Source organism: Phaseolus vulgaris, chromosome 10, assembly GCF_051622355.1.
Source record: "Phaseolus vulgaris cultivar YP4 chromosome 10, ASM5162235v1, whole genome shotgun sequence".
NCBI classification, from domain to species: Eukaryota; Viridiplantae; Streptophyta; class Magnoliopsida; order Fabales; family Fabaceae; genus Phaseolus; species Phaseolus vulgaris.
In genome coordinates this window covers 6,947,569-6,963,709 of record NC_143507.1, presented here as the reverse complement: position 1 = coordinate 6,963,709, position 16,141 = coordinate 6,947,569, and the positions used below count along the sequence as shown (strand labels likewise).

Below are 16,141 nucleotides of genomic sequence, written 5' to 3'. Positions count from 1 at the left end.
ATGATTGACCCCCTATTAGTGTTTGTGTGTTGTGAAAAGGTTTTCCAAAAATGTTTTATCCAACTCTTTTCAAAGTCCCATTTATAAAGCTAACATGTTCTTTCATATAAATAGATGAATGCATGTGATGAGATTATTTGGATTCAGAGATATGATAAATGAATATACATGATATTGTATATTGCATTGATACTTATGATGGTATTAAGGCCAATTGTGATTGTGGTATTAAGTAAATGAATCCATTAAGAAAAGAGAACATTTTGATTTCAATGGTAGTATAAATCAAATCTACTAAGATAACAAGCAGTAAAATATTGAAGGAAGTTCTTACATAAAACTTTGTAGAGTAAGTATAAATAATCTTCCTAATATAGAAATTTGAGATTTTATTACCAATAGTGTTTATGATAAACAAGTATTAGTCTTTAAGTAACATACTAATACATGTGTGTAGTTTGACTTCTTAAAAAAAATCATTTTAAAATTGACACTAGAACTACATAACCCATTAGAAACATTTTTAGTAATTCAACACACTCTAGAAAGTTTGATGCAAGAATCTTCTTCTTTATTTAAATTTATGCATAAAATAATTTTAATTTAGAAAAAAAGTATTTCATTTTTTTTAAAATTTGATTATAGAACAATCAAATTAAGAAGTCGAATGCACAGTATTATTTGCATCTTGCATGGTTACTCCTTTGAATTGACGGAACACATTATTGAATAAATAATGCTATGATACATCAGCCAGATGAATAATTCAAGTGTACATGTAGTATTTTGAATTATAAGCACCCTCATTTAACAAAAAGTTATAATATTAATATAAAAATCTAATTTAATTTGTATAAAAATATATACATTATAATATTCATATTGAAATGTCAAATATATACATTATTTCAAATAATACACACCAAAATTTCACTAATTAAGTGAATCAACGTTTATTTTCGTTGATTTTTCAATTAATTAATTCCTTTATAGCAAACAACGTCCTAACTTTTTTATGTTCTAAATTTAAGTGTGATGAGTATATATTTTTATGGTTAATCATTGTATTTAATTATAATCTATTTTAAAGTGAATCGTTAATATTTTTTCAAAAGACATCTATTGATACATTAATATGTATATAAATAATCAGTAGTTTCATTTCTCAACTAATTTGAAACTTTTAAATATAAAAGAAGTAATCAACCAAAACTATGAGAGAATTTTTCACATAAAACCAAATTATATTTAGTATTCACATCTTGATGGCAAAAACGCACACGGAACCAACACACATAATCACGAATCAATTGTAGACGACATAAGATTTAACGTGGTTCGGTCTTCATATGCAACCTACACTTACACGAACAACTATTAAGTTTTCATTTCTGTCCTATTGCACACCAATGACAAGTACAATGATCTTTTTAAATAGAAATTATAAATGAAATACAATGATTAAGCTCACTCACTAAACATGATGTGTCTAGTCAGCTCAACCTAATTGATTCTGACTTCATACCCAACATATATCATATTTAATTATCTAATCTTAATTGATGTTTAATCTCTAAATACAAAGAAACTGTTTAGAATTATATATTCTTCATCAACGATCATATATGAATTATGAATAAATATTGTGTTTTGTTAATTATGTACAGTAATTTTTATTATTTTTATAATAATTATCTTGAAAAATAGATTACAACAAATTTCTATTGATTAATGATAGAAAATTAATTACACTGAAAATACATAAAAGAAAACTAAATCGTTTATTCATTTTTGTGTTTGTATATAGTCTTACTCCAATTATAAAATAGAACATGAATTTGGATTCTCATCACTGAAAAGTTGTGGTGCATAGACATAGTGAATGATGTAAGGAACATTGTCCTTAATCTTAACCTCTTCTTTTTGGTGTTCTTCACGAGCCTCTATTATTTTGGTTGTTTCACCACCTTTTTTCTTGGTTGATTCACCTTTATCCTTCTCTTTAGTTGTTTCTGAAGATTTCCCTTCTTCTTTGCCCTTCTTCTCTTCCTTTTTCACCTCTTTTATGGAAACAATCTCCACATTCTTGTGCACCCTTTTTCTCAAAAATGATATCAATTTCTCCACTTCAATGGTGCCTTCCACTGTTACACTTTCTGCTTTCTGATCCGTTTTCACATCGAAAATACCTTCATTCATCAAATCAAAAACCTTAAACTTTAGTTTGTATAAAAAAAAAATCATTAAACAGAAACTAATTTTAGAAAACAAAAATAATTAATTGTTATTTTAACTAAATTAAATATTATTTTAAAAACTACAAAATTATTGGTGTCTAAATTAATTTCTATTATTGATAAATAATTTTTAAATTAGTATATAATTAGTTACCAAACACTACAAGAAAATCATGAAATAGAAACCAATTTTTAGAGACCAAAATAATTAGTTGCAATAGTAACTAAATTAGAGACCATTTTAGAAACTAAAAAAAAAATTGGTTTCTAAATTAATTTCTATTAATGTTAAATAGTTTCTAAATTGGTATCTAATTAGCAACCAAAGTTTTAACTAAAAACTAATTTAGAAACCAAAATTTTTATTAGTTTCTAAAATGGTCTCTAATTTAGTTATTATTGCTATTAATTATTTTGGTTTCTAAAAATTGGTTTCTATTTCATGATTTTCTTGTAGTGAAAGTTTTAACTATCAACTTTAGAATAATTTAGATATCAATAATGTTTTTAGTCTTTAAAACAATATCTAATTTAGATAATATAATAACTAATTATTTTTATAATTAAAATTAGTTTTTATTTAATAAATTTTTAGTAGTGTGTGATTATATGATTTATTCAAAATGTTATATATATATATATATATATATATATATTATAACAATATCAGTTCATCAGTAGGAGTTGTGGATGTATGTACCTTTGTGCTTTATTAACCTAGTTTTTAGGTCAGCTTCACATTTGTCACAATGCATGTGAACCTTCACCACGATGATGCGGATAATTGGCTTGAAACCACACATGAAACATAATCAATTAATTAATGTAGTTGCCAAGTAGTTTCCAAAAATATTTACATAATGAATTGAATAGTAATTTGTGTTTTGCCATTCTTTTTATTAATGACAACTTTTCTCTGACTAACTTCTACTAATACTTTAAAAGAATTCAATTAGATGGTATAAGTAGTGTAATTTTAAATCAATAAGTTGTAACATTTTTATTATTTATTTTATTAGAAATTTTATCTCTAAAAAACAATATTTTTTCTATATTCTCTCAAATTTTAAGTAGATAAGTCATTCATTCTCTTCATAGAACATATAAAGATAAATTGATTGAAATTTTGATTAGAGTAAGTTTTCAGTTTTTTAATTGATTCAATCTTCTTTTTTTTTTTTCTTTTATGTGGGATTAGGAACCTAAAATTAATGTTGGTTTGATTAAGGAGGGATTATTGATTATTGTGATAGTTGAATTTCTATCTATCTATAAGGAAATTGTTGGATAATGGAGTTGTTTGACTTAAAAAACACACTACCTCCATAAGGTGAATCAATTTTTACATCTACTTCATTCAAATTGATTTAAATACTTTAGACCGTGTTGATGTTGTTAGTTGAGATGAAGTTTTATTGATGTGGTAATTATTTAGGAATGATGATGACGTTTGAATTAACTTATGTTAAGTTACATTTAGAGTTTGAGATAATTATTTTGAGCTAAAGTGATACGCTTATTGAATGTAAAATTAGTGTTTTGGAGTGTTAAAACATATTGTTGGGTTATAGTAATATGGATGTTTATCACTTAGAGTGTTGAAATATCACTCAAGTGATAAGTAATCATTGCATCCATTGCTCAAGATCATTCAAACACCATCATCGATGCTAAAGCAAGAGTACATGTCGTTTAAGGTATAACTTGAAGCTTGAGTGCGAAAGATATTGTGAAAATTCTTTCTCCTCTATGACTTCCAATCCAACACTCAAGGGACAAAGTGGTTTCTCAAACGTTGAGGTAACAGTGGTGAATGATGTGTTTGAAACTTGTTGGATTAAACAATGCTCCTCACTCAAGTTTCAATGTGATACTTGAACAATACGAGAGAAGGGTGGTGGCTCAAGTGATAAAAGGGTGTTCTAGCAATAAACTGGTTGCATCAATTCTCTCTTTTATATAGTTGATGTCGCTCAAGCGAAGAAAGCAAGGTCGCTCAAGTGAAGAAAGCAAGGTCGCTCAAGCGAGAAAACAAGATTGCTCAAGTGAGGAAACAAGGTCACTCAGACGATGTGCACCTAATGGTGGTATGGTTGTTTGGTGATATTCATGAGTATTTTGGCTATAAATATACATATATGTGTGTGAGTGTGTGTGTGTGTGATGGTGATGATGATGATGAGATGCAAGTTACATGTAATTGTATGATATACATACGGTTATATATTGTATGTGAATATATGTATGATATTGTGGAGCTATTATGGTTGTGTGTGGGTACTTGAGATAGTATTATGGCCTATAGAGGTTATGAGGAGAATACCTAAGTTGGTATTATAATCCAAATAGTCATATTATTAAGTACATGAACCTATTACAAAAATGAGATATCACAACTTTATTAATGGTCCATATCACATAGATTAAGACATAGGTGGTGAAAAATTGAAGGCAGGTTATGCATCAGGTTATTATAAAGTAAGTGCAGTGAACTACCCTAACATAGGACAAATAATTTTAGTTGTGATCAATTTAGTTGTGTTTAAAGATAATTGGATTTTATTGAATTGGATATTGAGCTTTGAATAGTCATTTTAGTTCAAATGTTTGGAACATGAAATTTGGACAATATACGATCACATTTATGTATTATGAACTACTAAGAATATTTAAACTAATAAAAAAAGTTTTGGAAGAGTTTTGAATTCATTTTTAGTTGTTGCATAATGCTCATTTTTTATATATTCATTAAAGTGAGACATTATCACTTAAGCAAAAATAAGGTAAATATATTTATTTCTTTTATCATTTTCACTCAAATGAAGATAGGTAGAGAGATTTTTTTTTCTTTGATATATTCTTGTTCAACTAGAAATTCTTGCTGAAATTAGAAATTCAATCATAAACCAATTTTTTCTCTTCTTTTATTTAATTTCACTCAAGCAAGTTTTATATGATGAAATTGATACGTTTTAAAACATTTGATCAATACGAGAGAAGGATGGTGACTCAAATGATAAAAGAGTGTTCTAGCGAGAGTCAGATCGCATCAATTCTCTCTTTTATAGAGTAGATGTCGCTCAAGCGATATGCACCTAATAGTGATATGGTTGGTGATATTCATGAGTATTTTTGGTTATAATTATACATATATGTGTGAATTATTTATTGACCTTGCATTTAAGAGTATTAATTAGAGGAACATATCATATAACAGATATATGATAACTTGATTGAAATCTAAATAACGTGTATGTGTTTATATTTTGGATTTTTTAAACTTAAAATAACATATGAAAGTAGTAAAACATAATTTATAATTATTAAGTGTCAATAATATTCTTTCTTGAATATCCTTTAGATACTGAGTTTGTGTTGCTGATAAAAAAACCGAGTTTACGTTGATTTATGATTAATTAATTGAATGAAAGTTTGGATTCTAGAATTGTTTATATATATATATATATATATGATTTGATTTGTGCTCATAAAAAATATTTAAAAAATGATTTGTATATTATTATCTTTACTTTATTTGTTTGATATCTACATGAAAATTATGATTGTACTTAGTACATCTATATATATTTTTGTACATAAGGATTTGTATAAGAAACTGCATATAGAAAAAATTATGATAATATGTATATGTTATTTTAGTGAAATAGGGTGTTACACGTATAATTAAAAATAAATTAAAATAAATCTTTGAACTTTTAAAATAAATAATTTTTTAAAAAGCTAAGACTTCATAAAAAAATATTTAAAATAAAATAATATATGTAAAATTATTAGTCTACTTAAGCATTTAATCATAGGAAGAGTATCATTGTCTTTTTTTTTTTGTCTAATCTCTTTATTTTTACATAATATTATAGGTTAGACGAGTAGATAGTTAGATAAAATAATTATAGGTTGGACTAGTAGATATTTAGATAGAACTTTAGAATTTGTTTTCATAAAAGAATAAAGAAACACGAAAGGATCATATAATGAAAAGTGAAAGTGCAGATAATCAACGTGATAATAATTGTAGTAAAGAACAAATTGATAATAGTAATAATAATAATTTTACTAATTAATATACAATCAACTATTTATAATTTAAATTAATTATTATTTAATAACATTTTTTTACTGACGGTCCTTGAATAAAACTAGATCAAACCAAAAACTTGTAGCTAATTTAGAAAATAGGTCAAATAAAATGAGACCAAAAGCTCAAATAACAACCATAAAAAATAAATTAATGGTGATTATTATTATAATTCTAGTAATAATAATAAGAATAATAAAATAATAACGATATGATAAATAATAATATTTTTATGATAAATATGACAAATTATATATATATATATATATATATATATATATATTAGATAGTCCTGAATTCCTATCTATTTTATGTCTCTATCAATCTCTATTTAACAAGTATTTTTAATTTTTAAATATAAAACAACATAGTTAATTGTATTTAATTAATTACATAACACATAAAACATTCCAAATCATTAGATAAAATATATTCTCTCTTTGTGTGATTTGTCGAATGACTTGTTGTATAGATAATGTTTTTAATAGATTATATCCTAACGGTGTAATTTTAGAATGTGATGTTTAAGTTGGATAGGAAAATTTATTATGAAATTTAATTCAATTGATTATTTATAACAGTACAATGGGTTAAAATATTATCATTTAAGTATAACTATTTCTTCCATTTCAGGTATATAAACTGTTAATTTTCTACAACAACTATTTAATTTTTGTTTTCTAATATTATTTTACATTAAACAAATAAAAAAGAGGAACTAAAATCTATTTAATATTTTCACAATTTTATCATTTTTAATTTAATGTTAAAAACAATTCAAAATATTTTTAAAAATTTAAATACGAGAGTCACAACCTATTTAAAATAAGTTAATTCTACCTATTGACTTTGGAATATTTATTTATTTATCTCACTCTCTATTTGCATCCACATCCTTCAAACACCTTTGAGCACCCTAAACATGGAGTTTTCAAAACGTAAATAATTATTATTTGTTTTCTTCAATTCTTTTTTGGGTCCACAATCTAGTCATTTTTAAACCCACAAACCTTGCATGTATAAAAAATGAAGAAAAAACTTTTTTTCTTCCATGATTGTGATTGACCGAATTATAATGTTAATATATATATATATATATATATATATAAATTTTCCAATGAAAAATGAAAAAAATTTGGGTGTGAAAATTTTCACACAAAAATTTTAACTAATTAATTTTATTAGTTGTGTCCTATATATGACTATGACTGATTGCAATTTGATAAGAGAAATCTACATATTGTAAGGTTGAAAAGATTTTAGAAACATTGTTGAAAATATTATGTGAGAAATTAATATAATATTTAATTAAGAATATCAATAATCTTCAATTAAACATATTTAATTATTCGTATTATTGGTAATACAAGATTAACAATCTTGTTTGTATTGATTGAGGCTCATCCGCACATAAGTTGAATTCAAATCCTATATAGGTTAGTGTAGGACAGGTTAGTCCAAAACAAATAAACATTAAATTCACTCGCATTTACTACTCATAAATATACTCAACTAACTTAAGCATCAGAGTGTCTTGGTATCCTGCCACCCTTTTAAACATGAGACAAACAAACACAATCCTTTAAAAGAGATCACCATGACACCAGTGCAGCAACAAGTCAAGGAAGAGGCATATATGAAGTGCATATCCATAGACCCAATTGCCTACATTCTAGAGCAGCTCCATCGAGGAGTCTGTAGATTCCATTCAAAAGCATGAACCATGTTGGCATGAGTTCTTAGAGTTGAATACTATTGGCTGACACTTCAACGTAATTGTGCAGAATATGTAAGAAAATGCATGAAGTGTCAAGAGTATAGGAACATGTTACATTCCAAGCTTGAGGAGTTACACCATATTAGCTCCCATTGATCATTTCCTATGTGAGGGATCGATATCGTGGAACCTTTTCATTCTGGTAAAAGATAGTGCAAATTTTTGTTGATAGTCATAAACTACTTCATAAAATAAATCGAAGTTAAATCACTTGCCACTACCTCGATCAAGAACGTCCAACATTTCGTATGACACAACATTTTATGTCGATATGACATCCCACATACCATTATCTTGAATAACGATTGATAGTTTATTAACCAAGGAATAATTAGTTTTTGTGAAGATCTCGGTATTCGTCATATCACGATTTCAATTGAGCACAATCAAACGAATGGACAAGCTGAGACTGCCAACAAAGTCATTTTGAATGAGTTGAAAAAACGACTAGGTGTGGCTAAAGGGTAATTGGATAGAAGAGCTACTCAAGGTCCTATTAGAATACCGGTGCATAACCCAATTGACAACGCAAGAGACTTCATACATAACGTATGGAACAAATGCAATGATATCAATGGATGTAGGAGAACCTTTACTAAGAAGACAATTGTTTGACATGAACATCAATAATGAGAGTCTCACGACCAACTTAGATTTAATCAGCAAGGGATAAATTTCGGATAAGAAAAGAAGCTTTCAAGGTTCGAGCATCAAGAAAATACAATTTGAAGGTAACACCGAGAAAGTTCCACCAAAGAAATCCGTTTTAAGGATGAGAAGCGAAAAGTTTTTTGTCGAAAAGGTTTTAACGAGGCACAATGGATCATAAATACATTATCTTCCTTATGTGTTGATTATGATATATACATTTTGACCGATGAAGTTTCAATGTGATCCCTCCTAACAACCAGGTTGTCTTAGCAAGATTCACATTGATCCCTCCCAAATAAAAAAGGAAATGGATTAGGAAGCTTTACGAACAAGCGCTTTTTGGGCAACCTTCAAAGAGTTGGTGAACTTCACCAACTATTCTTGTAATTTCTTCATTTCTATATCAGACATTTGGACACTTTGGTTCTTATGACTTGAGTTAGTACAAGGGTCCAACTTTGGAGCTCCATGCAAGTCACTATTGACTTTAGCACAACAACCGAGTTCACAACCTCCTTCTCAACTGTAGTAAGGGAAATGTCAAGTCCCTTAACAAACTACAAGTCACCACTAAGTAGAGGCATGACCACACTAGTCCTGGCATGATGATGGTTGAGACCTTTTGGGAGAGGAAGAGTGTTTCCTAGAAGACTTGTCCTTCCTCTTATGTTTTTCTTTATCAGCTAGGGAGGAATAAAGTTAATGACAAGCACAAGTCCTAATGTTAGGGATGGTCTAGCTTCTTTTGGCACTTTTTGCCAATCTTGTAGCATTGTTGGTGCAATTGTCGAATGACCTGCTTGAATTTGAGGTAGTGTTATCTAGAACACCTAAAATTCAACGAAGCATTAAGCAAAGTTAAGGCAGATCATAAAAGTTTAAGAGAAAAAAAAACTATTCATATCGATAAGGTCAACCCATCATTGGAGGAAAGGTAAATGGCAAGGATCTTTCAGGTGGGTAATCTTCACGACAACTTATCCAATACCTCAAAAATCGTACTGTCTCTTGAGATCTTCATATACCTCAATCAACTATGGTAATAGATGGGGTTCTCAGTCCAATAAAACGAAAACATCAACTTATCCCCATCAAAGAAAAATTCACGATCTGAGGACCCCATACAACTTTGAGGCTCTTCGAGGCATAGCCTTGAGCCTGGAGACTAAGGGGGAGGAACCGAGGACACTTTGCCAAAAAAAAATAATGACTAAAATTTTCATACAAAATTAAGTTCCAAACCGAAGAAAGAACATCTAAGCACGTGAAATTAACCATTACATACGAGTACAAACAAGTACAACCTAGATTTGCAATGCCATAAAAATCTCAAAATCAGAATCTTTGACACTTTCCTCAATATAAAAATTACTACAATATAGATACCAAATAAGAATTCCATTTTTTCGAAGTCGAATTCTCACCGTGAACAACTTTTTATGCTAGTTGGGAAAATAGTGTGTGGAAGGTTCTATTAAAAAGGAAAAATCTCGTTTGCAAACCACCAACCTAATACCTAACAAATTACAATTCGATTTATTTGGTTTAGGTTGGACCTAATTAATTTATATTCCAAGTTGATTAAATTAATTTAAGCCAACACCCCTGCACGCATATGTATAGTACAACAACTTTGAAAAATTAACTTTTGTGTTATAAATTTCTTTTTCATCAAATTATTAAAAAAATGAAAGAATTAAGCGTAATTGAAAATAAAAAATTCTAGTATTATTTTAAATTTATTTTGCAATTGTAATAATATAACAAAATTTCTTATGTTATTTTACGTATTTGCTTAATAATGGGCTCAAAGCCCAATGATAAACAACAATCAATAAAGAAAGGCTTTTTCTGGCAGATTCAAAACATATATTTTTGATCTACCCAATAGTACTATGTGAAATATTATTTGTTTCTTTAATGAACTATGTGAAATGTCTATATCCTCAATGAAATAAAAGTTAGGCTTTTACTATAACAATGCATTCCCTACACGCAATCTTGTGTATCCAACATTCACTGATTAGTTAAGACACGATGACATCCCATACACACCATTGAGTTCCTAAGGTATGACAACAGAGAGGAGGAGAAGAGTCGTCGTTAACAGAAGAGAAGAAGAGTTGTCGTTCACAGAGGAGGAGAAGAGTTGTGGTTGCGGGAACTGATACGCAGTGCAATAAGTTTTCGCAAAATTTGTAACTTCTAGATAAGATATCTATATCTAGAAGTGTTTTTTCTATTCCGGATGTGCATATCCAAGACTATACCGGATGCTTATGTCCGGCTGTACCAAAATCATCACACTGCAAAAAAAAAAAAGCTGAGGATGATTGGCTTTCGAATATGTATATCCAGAAGCATGATGGTACCTTCCAGATAATAGTTAAAAAGTACAATTTCGGATGACAATATTCGTAGGCAAACATGACATTTTTGGATACCAATATCCACAGACAAAGTTGATACTTCCATATGCGAATATCCGTAGGTAAATATATGTGACAAGGACAAAGTTGAGTTTAAAAACTTATGTTAAGTGCATATGTAAAATATATAGTACCGGATAAATTGCTGCTTTTTCTTCATGCACATTCATAATTTTCAAAATAACCATTTTTTTTAAAATAACTTTTAGATTACTCATTTTGAAAAAAAAAAATTAGAACAATGTTCTCTCTGATCTTCTTCCTTTCCAATGTTCTCCATCTCTTCTTCTACGACGATAATGGTGCAAGAACACAACAATGATAACAACAATAGTTGTGTGATACAGTGAGAAAGATGCAGACGGAGAACGCATACAGTAGTGAATAGTGAAGCAGAGCAAGGAAGGAGAAAGAGAAAAATGTAAAAAACCCATAAGGACAATTGGGTTATTTCACCCAATTAAGAGGGTGATAGGTCAAAAAATGAGAGGTGCAGAAAGCAAAAGCTAGAAAGAAATGCTCCTCTCAACAACGAAACAGGAGAAGAAAACAAAAAAATACTTACATGAAACAATGTGAATATTGTTGATATTTTATTTTAAATTAAATATATTTTTTTATCTCAATAATATGTGATGATATTTAATAAGATTATTCACTATACATATTATTATTATTAAGGTAAAACTCTAACTCTTAAAAATAAATGCCAACAACACTAGTATTTAAGTTTTATGGAAAGAAAAAAACTTCTTATTTTATTAAATGTTTATTTTTCTTTTAGTCAATGTTTATTCAATTTTAAATTTATTAATTTATGTATAATGAAATAAAAAAATTGTTTGCACATGATAAAAGAAAGAATAACTTACATCTTTGATTTCCTTTGGCTTTTTATCCATAGTAGTGATCTCCTTAGGTTTAACTTTTGGTGATATTAATTCAACCTTTTTCTTGCTTTTCTTCTCTATAAGTTTCAATATTTTCAAAGGCTCTATTTTCCCTTTTGCTCTAACTTCTCCTTTCTCAATTTCTATTTCCACACTCTGCACCCCTGTTCAATAATTACCATGAAATTAAATTATTATTTCTCATATAATTAATGCAATAATTTGAAGAAAAGTGAATTTGAATTTTGTTATTATCTCTCATTTCATTAATGCAATAGTTTTAGTAAGAGTGAATTTGTAAAAAAGCTCTTTTAAATTTTATTCAGTATATATAAAATATAATTTGAATTTACAAAATAAATTCATTTTTCTTCTCTTCTAGTGGAAATTCATTATACTTTAATTTTGTTCAATATTTTTGAGAAATTAAATGCATTTATTCATTTAATACTATCTTTATAAAGTAAAAAGTAGGGAATTAGGAGATTTTGCAAGAATATCTCTTTCAATCTCTTTATAGGGTCTTTTTTTTTTTAAAATTCCGTTTCAGTTTATTCAATTGTAATTTTAAAGTTAAAGAACAAAATTAATTTTCTAATTTTCTCCAAATACATTACATTAACATTTGCATTTACATTGAGTGAGTGAAGTTATTTCTGTAAAACTTTGTTAAAAAAGTTATTTTAGTAAGATTGTTGTTATTAATTTGTATTAAAAAAAAACCTTAAATTGTAATTATTGTGAGATGGGAATGATGAATTTTAAGTAATGTAAACAAGTGACAAAAATGGTAGAATAGAAAACCATGAAAAGATATAATGTTTTTAAATTTCTAAAAAGACTATAGAGACAAATTAAAAAGGAAAAAAGAGTAAAATATTAGACAATTATAAAAACTCATGAAACTAAATTAATTTAAACTTAAACAAAATTAGTGTGTAGTTAAAACATGTTAATTATTATTACCTTGGGTGATCATGAGATGCTTCTTGATCTTATTTCCACATTCCTTGCAATGAAGATTAACTTTGTAAATTGCAGTGATCACTTCAAGCTCTTCTTTCTTCTTTTCTTCTTTTGCCATTTTCTTCTGTGAAGAGAATGAAAGAAACCCTAAGAAAAAAAGTGGATCAAGAACAATTCAATGTTACATATTCAAATTTAAAGCCACAAGTTTTCTTAACAAAATTTCTTTGCTGGTTTAGCTTATGGTAGCTCACCAATTTCTTGAAACTTGTAACATGGTTTCACCCAATTTGGCAGTGTTAGTTGAGAATATTGAAAGTTTCAGTAGTTGAGGAATTGTTGAAATAGTTGTATAAATATTATCAAAAAAATACCAATTATATTGTTAGCTTAAGAAAAAATACACTTTATATTAAAAAAATAAGCTAATTGGATGTAGACACATTACATCTATTGATTTTCTTAGAAAGTATATACAGTGACAAAATGTAACTACTTGATTTTAAAATACACTCGAATATAATTTGTTAATTTACTTTTAGAAAAACAATTAAATATTTATATATTAACAAGTTTTTTAATATATTCTAATATAACTTCTTAATAGTACTCATTTAAAAGAAAATAAGTGGGTGTACTTCAATAAATTTCGTAAATATATTATTTTTACAATCTAATTAACTCTTCACTTTTTTACGTCATTCTTATACTTACACTATTTTTTTAATTTTATATATATATATATATATATATAATTATCCTTGATACTAGAAATAATTTTAGAATATGATAAAAAAATTCATCAATTGTGTGTTTGTGTGTTACTCAAAATTAAAAATAAATTCTGTAATTAAATAATTGTCCCATCATCCTTTTAATACTTCAATAAAATCGACAATAATTAATTTTATAGTTTGTTCTTATGAATGTTTTACCCTATAGATCATAGTCGCCATGGTGATTTCATGGTTTCTTTTTAAAATTTGATGGTCAATAAATTATATATATATATATACCTTCTTCATTCGTGTGTGACTTTCTCTTAGCCAAATATAAATCATTCTTAAGAATAATAAATGAAAAAGTTTTTACTTTGTTATATAAATGCAAATTATACTAATATATCAATATAAGAAAATCATGAAATAGAAATCAATTTTTAAAGACCAAAATAATTAGTTGTAATAGTAACTAAATTAGAGACCATTTTAGAAAGTAAAAAGTTTTGGTTTATAAATTAGTTTCTATTATTCTTAAATAGTTTCTAAATTTTGGTATATAATTAGCAACCAAAGTTTTTACTACCAAATTTAGAAACTAAATAATTGGTAGTTAAAACTTTGGTGGCTAATTAGATACCAATTTAGAAAATATTTAAAAATAATACAAACTAATTTAGAAACCATTTTTTTTAGTTTCTAAAATGATCTTTAATTTAGTTACTATTACAACTAATTATTTTGGTCTCTAAAAATTGGTTTTTATTTCATGATTTTTTTTGTAGTGTATAAAGAGGTAGAACTAATTAATTTTGTTCAATATCTTTTATAAATAAAAAGAACTCTAGAGAGAAAAAATAGTTATAATATGCGTACTCATGTATTATTTAAGAGAGGATATACAAGTATTTCAAAATAATATATTTAAATTCATCTAGAAACAGAAATATCTATTCAGGTTTAGTTAACCTAAACTAAGTATAATCACTATAAATTCCAAATAACAAAAGTAAACTGTAAAATACAAGATAATTATATCCAAATCAATTTCTTAAATAAGTCCTATGCATATAAATATAAAAATTCATAATCCATTTATTTAATTGTAGATTAATGCATAGAGCTAAGTGATATATAAACTGAAATATTAATTAATACATTGAGCTAAATATCAAATGGATATATAACATAAAACATTAATTAATAGATAGAATTAAGTATTAAATGGATATAAAACATGAAATCTTAATTAATGTTTTACGAAAGATTTGTAGTAAGTATATCCTATCAAATATTAACACATAGTCTAATCTAAGATTTTGGTTACAAAATAATTGCAAAATTATGAATAATGTAAGTTTAAGACTTTCAATATCCAAATATGTATGTATATTCTAGATGTAAAATAAACTTTCTCCAATATGTGAGAAAATAACTCTCTCAATTTCCTGCATAGAATGTCTATCACACAAATTTAAAAAAGTTGTACAAATAAGGATGAACAAAATTTGAGATCAAAACATTAGAAAGTCATACAAAATTGTGCAAATCAATCACAACAGATTTATTAACTTAGTTATCAATACATAAAACATAAAATAAATCATTTAGTCATCAACAAATTTTCCATCAAAAACATTTTAGGATTTCAATATCTATCATTTCCTTAGCATTAAGAAGGTATTGGACCTTTGATTTAAACTTGTCAAGTATTTACCAATACAAGAGAACCAAAGAGTGTGGTTAGGATAGAAAAATATTTTTTTTCTAAAGTCATGAGAACTCTTGAGTTTGAAAAATCGATTTTTAAAGTTCTTGAAGGAAGAAGTATAAATGGAAAGTAGGCAACCATGTTGGACATTATTCAAACATACCTAGCCGACTTCAAAGTAAAAAATACATGAACTTGTTTATGGTAGGAGATTTTTGGAGGTAGTTACAAAGTATTTGAAAGGCCTTTAAGAAGGCCCAACTTTTGGGATACTTGGGGTCATGTTTAAGGAGAAAAATGAGTGTGTCGAGTTCATTAAACTCACTAAAGTGAAATCCTCTTTATTGGTACTTGGTTTCATATCAACTTTTTAGCTAGGTCGTAAGCTTCGGTCATGATAAATCCGCTTATACTATCATAACATATGTTAAAAGAGGAAATAAACTCTTCTGCAAATTTTCTACTAGTGAAATCGAAAGGGTAAGCAACTACCTCCCCAAAATCCAAAAGTACTTATTAATGCATATTGGAAAATGTTTAAACACATTATTGTGACCCATGTCATAATGACTAAAAAAAAATCAAATACGGTCATATAAGAGTCGGGCAAACATTGACCTTAATGGTTGTCTGAAATACCCAAACGAGTTTTTCTTAAAACATTT

At 27.1% G+C, this 16,141-nt stretch overlaps 1 protein-coding gene across 1 annotated transcript; it reads right to left on the bottom strand.

Moving 5' to 3' along the window:
* Positions 1-1,608: 1,608 nt before the first annotated feature.
* On the bottom strand, positions 1,609-13,206 carry LOC137819595 (Heavy metal transport/detoxification superfamily protein). The gene is made up of 4 exons (XM_068623491.2): positions 13,047-13,206; positions 12,063-12,244; positions 2,938-3,025; positions 1,609-2,189 (listed from the first exon to the last, which is right to left on the bottom strand). The coding sequence occupies exons 1-4, from the start codon at positions 13,162-13,164 to the stop codon at positions 1,819-1,821; spliced, it is 759 nt and encodes a 252-aa protein (XP_068479592.2). The 5' UTR covers positions 13,165-13,206; the 3' UTR covers positions 1,609-1,818.
* Positions 13,207-16,141: the final 2,935 nt, after the last annotated feature.